Here is a 3,596-nt window from a genome sequence, read left to right as displayed (position 1 = left end):
AACAAAAACCAAGACAAATGAGCAATAGAACTTTTATTTAGAACACAAAAAACTGAACATACATAAGTTTGAGTGAGGAAGACATTACAAGAACTGCCTTTTTATCATTGAACAACAGTGAAACCTCAACTCAGAACATTGAAACAGGATGCTTTTTTTTTTTTTTTTTAAACTTTGACAAGGGAGAAATGAGTCAGAAAGTTTAGGCCAAATCCTCCTCCTCACCCTCCTCAAACTCTCCCTCTTCTTCAACAGTGGCATCCTGGTACTGCTGGTATTCTGACACCAGGTCATTCATGTTGCTCTCAGCCTCAGTAAACTCCATCTCATCCATCCCCTCCCCGGTGTACCAGTGGAGGAAAGCTTTGCGCCTGAACATGGCCGTGAACTGCTCAGAGATGCGCTTGAACGGCTCTTGAATGGCTGTGCTGTTGCCAATGAAGGTGGCAGACATCTTAAGGCCTCTGGGGGGAATGTCACAGACAGCCGTCTTGACATTGTTGGGGATCCATTCAACAAAGTAACTGCTGTTCTTGTTCTGCACGTTAAGCATCTGCTCATCTACCTCCTTCATAGACATGCGGCCGCGGAAGATGGCGGCCACCGTTAGGTAGCGGCCGTGACGCGGGTCACAGGCTGCCATCATGTTTTTGGCGTCAAACATCTGCTGGGTGAGCTCTGACACAGTCAGCGAACTGTACTGCTGGTTACAGCGACTTGTGAGGGGAGCAAAGCCCGGCATGAAGAAGTGCAGACGAGGGAATGGCACCATGTTCACAGCCAGCTTGCGCAGGTCAGCGTTGAGCTGCCCTGGGAACCTGAGGCAAGTGGTGACGCCACTCATGGTAGAAGAGACTAAATGGTTGAGGTCCCCGTACGTTGGGGTGGTGAGTTTAAGAGTACGGAAACAGATATCATAGAGCGCCTCGTTATCAATACAATAGGTCTCATCTGTGTTTTCTACCAGCTGATGGACCGACAGCGTAGCATTGTAGGGCTCAACTACGGTGTCAGACACTTTTGGGGACGGCATCACACTGAAGGTGTTCATGATGCGGTCGGGGAATTCTTCCCGGATCTTGCTGATGAGCAGGGTGCCCATACCCGAGCCGGTGCCGCCACCGAGGGAATGTGTGAGCTGGAAGCCCTGCAGGCAGTCGCAGCTCTCAGCCTCCTTCCTCACCACATCCAGGACCGAGTCCACCAGCTCCGCTCCTTCCGTGTAGTGACCCTTGGCCCAGTTGTTGCCAGCACCACTTTGGCCTAGGAAAAACATTAATTAGTTAGTTAGTTATTGGGAGGGGGAAAAAAAAACAAGACACTTTCAGATATTAACCCACCAAAAACAAAGTTGTCGGGCCTGAAGACTTGGCCAAAAGGCCCAGATTTCACGGAGTCCATGGTGCCTGGCTCCAGATCCACAAGCACAGCACGGGGGACATATTTACCACCTTCGGGGAGAGGAAGAAAAATGTATTTGATTTTTTTCAAGAAAAACAGAAATGTAATACGGCTTGTCAAATCCTTCTTTTCACTTACCTGAAGCTTCATTGTAGTAAACATTGATCCTGTCCAATTGCAGGTCACTATCCCCATGGTAGGATCCAGTTGGGTCAATGCCATGTTCATCACTGATCACCTCCCAGAACTACAGCACAAAAACGCAGAGACAGAAGAGTTAAATTAAAATGGCTTTCCCGCTTCCCAAAAAAGGCCACCCTTTTCACTTTGCAACAGGCCAAAATTTACAGGAAAAAAAAAAAAAGCGTTTTTCGATTAAACCTGTAGTGTTTATATTATGAAGCTCAATGAGATCAAATCATATTTAGGTAGAAACAACTTTTTATTAACTATATTTGGGCTTCAATCAATTTTTGGCAGGTAAAAAGACCCATTTTCAGGGGAGAAATCAGATTCTGGCAGGCAATCACTTTTTGGCATGACACCGGCTTTTGAAGCCGGAGCGCCGTTTTTAAATAAAACAAATCAAACACTCGGATTATTTGCAGGTTAAACATGTTCTTACTTACTTTGGCACCGATCTGGTTACCGCACTGGCCAGCCTGAAGATGCACGATTTCCCTCATGATTTCTTGACGATGTCACCTGTAACAGCTGAGTTTCTCCTGCACGTGTTGAACGATCGGCTCTTCCTGACGTCACTTCCTGCCGGTGGGAGGGGGAGTTGTTACCATGGTAACAACTCTTGTCACAGCAGCAGCACCGCTCCGCTCTTTCCCGTTTATCCATGGTTTATCCTGGCCCAAACAAGATGACATTATACAATATTATCAGAATCAGAATCAGAAGAAGCTTTATTGCCAGGTCAGACATAAATCAGACGAGAGAACTTGACTCTGGTTTACACCGATTTATTATATAGCCTACCAATATTAATATTATATAATAATATTATTATACTTAGATAGATAGATAGATAGATATTAAAATATATTAAAAATATTAAAAAATATTAATTAATATTAATATTAAAACCAAGCAAAAGGATAAAAAATGTGCCTTTTCATAAAAACAAGATAAAGGAAACAATACAAAACATAAATACAAAGTTATGTTGCAGTTCCCTCACTTATTAATGGCACTGATGGCTGCTGGTACAAAGCTATTTTTGTAACGTTTGGTTTTACAGGCAGGTACCCTGAACCTCCGACCTGATGGAGCAGCTGAAACTCACATTTAAGAGGGTGGGAGTTGTCTTTTAAAATAGAGCCAGCTATCCTCTGTAACTGTTTAGAAAACAGGGTTTCTGGCTGAAGCTGAGACTCACCAATCAGCTTGCTCGACCATTTCACGATTTGGTTTAAACAGTTTTTGTTTTTAAGGGACGCATTTCCAAACCATGAAGCAAGACAGAAAGATAAAACTGATTCTATAAAAGCACGATAAAACAAGATCAGCATGGTCCTGGAAATGTTAAAAGTAGACATTTTTTTTCAAACAAAACAGGCGCTGGCGTCCCTTTTTGTACACAGCTTGACAGTTTTCCTCAAAGTTCAGTTTGTTGTCGATGACAGTTCCCAGATATTTGTATGTGCTGACACACTCCACTGCCTGACCTTTTAAAACTGTAGCCTCTTGGTTGGGAGCACTGTTTTTGCGAAAGTCAATGATCATGTCTTTTGTTTTAGAAATATTCATTTGAAGAAAAGACTTACTGCACCAGTCAAGGAAATCATTGACAACTAGGCTGTGGCTCGTCTCATTGTTTTTCAGCGGGCTGACAATAACCGTATTGTCAGCATACTTTAAAATGGTTCTATCCTCTCTGCTACTACGGCACATATCCGTATAGAGGATGAACAAGAGAGGAGAGAGCACACATCCTTGTGGGGAGCCAGTGGAGGATGAAACCTGCTCTGAAACAGTTCCATTCACTCTCACTTTCTGTGTCCTGTCGGTTAAAAAGTTCAGAATCCAGCCCACAAGATTTTTGCTTATGTTAAAATGTTCTAAAAGCCTCAAAGCTAAAACATGGGGTTGAATTGTATTAAAAGCAGATGAAAAATCAATAAATAAAAGTCTTGCAAGTGTTCCTTTCCCCTCCAGATGTTTAAAAAGCAAATTTAATAAAGTGA

At 43.1% G+C, this 3,596-nt stretch overlaps 1 protein-coding gene across 3 annotated transcripts; it reads right to left on the bottom strand.

Annotated features, from left to right (window-relative positions):
* Window positions 1–202: 202 nt before the first annotated feature.
* LOC133423621 (tubulin beta-4 chain-like) lies at window positions 203–2,090 on the bottom strand. 3 transcript variants are annotated; one of them, XM_061713874.1, is made up of 4 exons: window positions 2,031–2,090; window positions 1,540–1,648; window positions 1,341–1,451; window positions 203–1,263 (listed from the first exon to the last, which is right to left on the bottom strand). In XM_061713874.1, exons 1-4 carry the CDS (start codon window positions 2,085–2,087, stop codon window positions 203–205), a joined length of 1,338 nt encoding a protein of 445 aa, XP_061569858.1. In that variant the 5' UTR covers window positions 2,088–2,090. The 3 variants fall into 3 exon arrangements, with proteins under 3 accessions (XP_061569858.1, XP_061569856.1, XP_061569857.1); XM_061713872.1 differs by having other exon boundaries at window positions 1,341–1,457; window positions 1,537–1,648; window positions 2,031–2,087; XM_061713873.1 differs by lacking the exon at window positions 1,540–1,648 and having other exon boundaries at window positions 2,054–2,087.
* Between the last annotated feature and the right edge of the window lie 1,506 nt (window positions 2,091–3,596).

This window comes from Cololabis saira, chromosome 22 (genome assembly GCF_033807715.1).
Source record: "Cololabis saira isolate AMF1-May2022 chromosome 22, fColSai1.1, whole genome shotgun sequence".
In the NCBI taxonomy this organism is placed as follows: Eukaryota; Metazoa; Chordata; class Actinopteri; order Beloniformes; family Belonidae; genus Cololabis; species Cololabis saira.
The sequence above is the reverse complement of the archived record's forward strand: the minus strand, read 5'-3'. Positions and strand labels throughout refer to the sequence as shown.

Bases quoted from the DNA above. Each gene is read 5' to 3' on its own strand.
- LOC133423621 (XM_061713872.1), bottom strand. From the start codon at position 2,087: ATGAGGGAAATCGTGCATCTTCAGGCTGGCCAGTGCGGTAACCAGATC. The intron at 1,649-2,030 runs GTAAGTAAGAAC...TTTGTGCTGTAG, and splicing joins GTAACCAGATCGGTGCCAAA to TTCTGGGAGGTGATCAGTGA. The intron at 1,264-1,340 runs GTGGGTTAATAT...TGTTTTTCCTAG, and splicing joins GCCCGACAACTTTGTTTTTG to GCCAAAGTGGTGCTGGCAAC.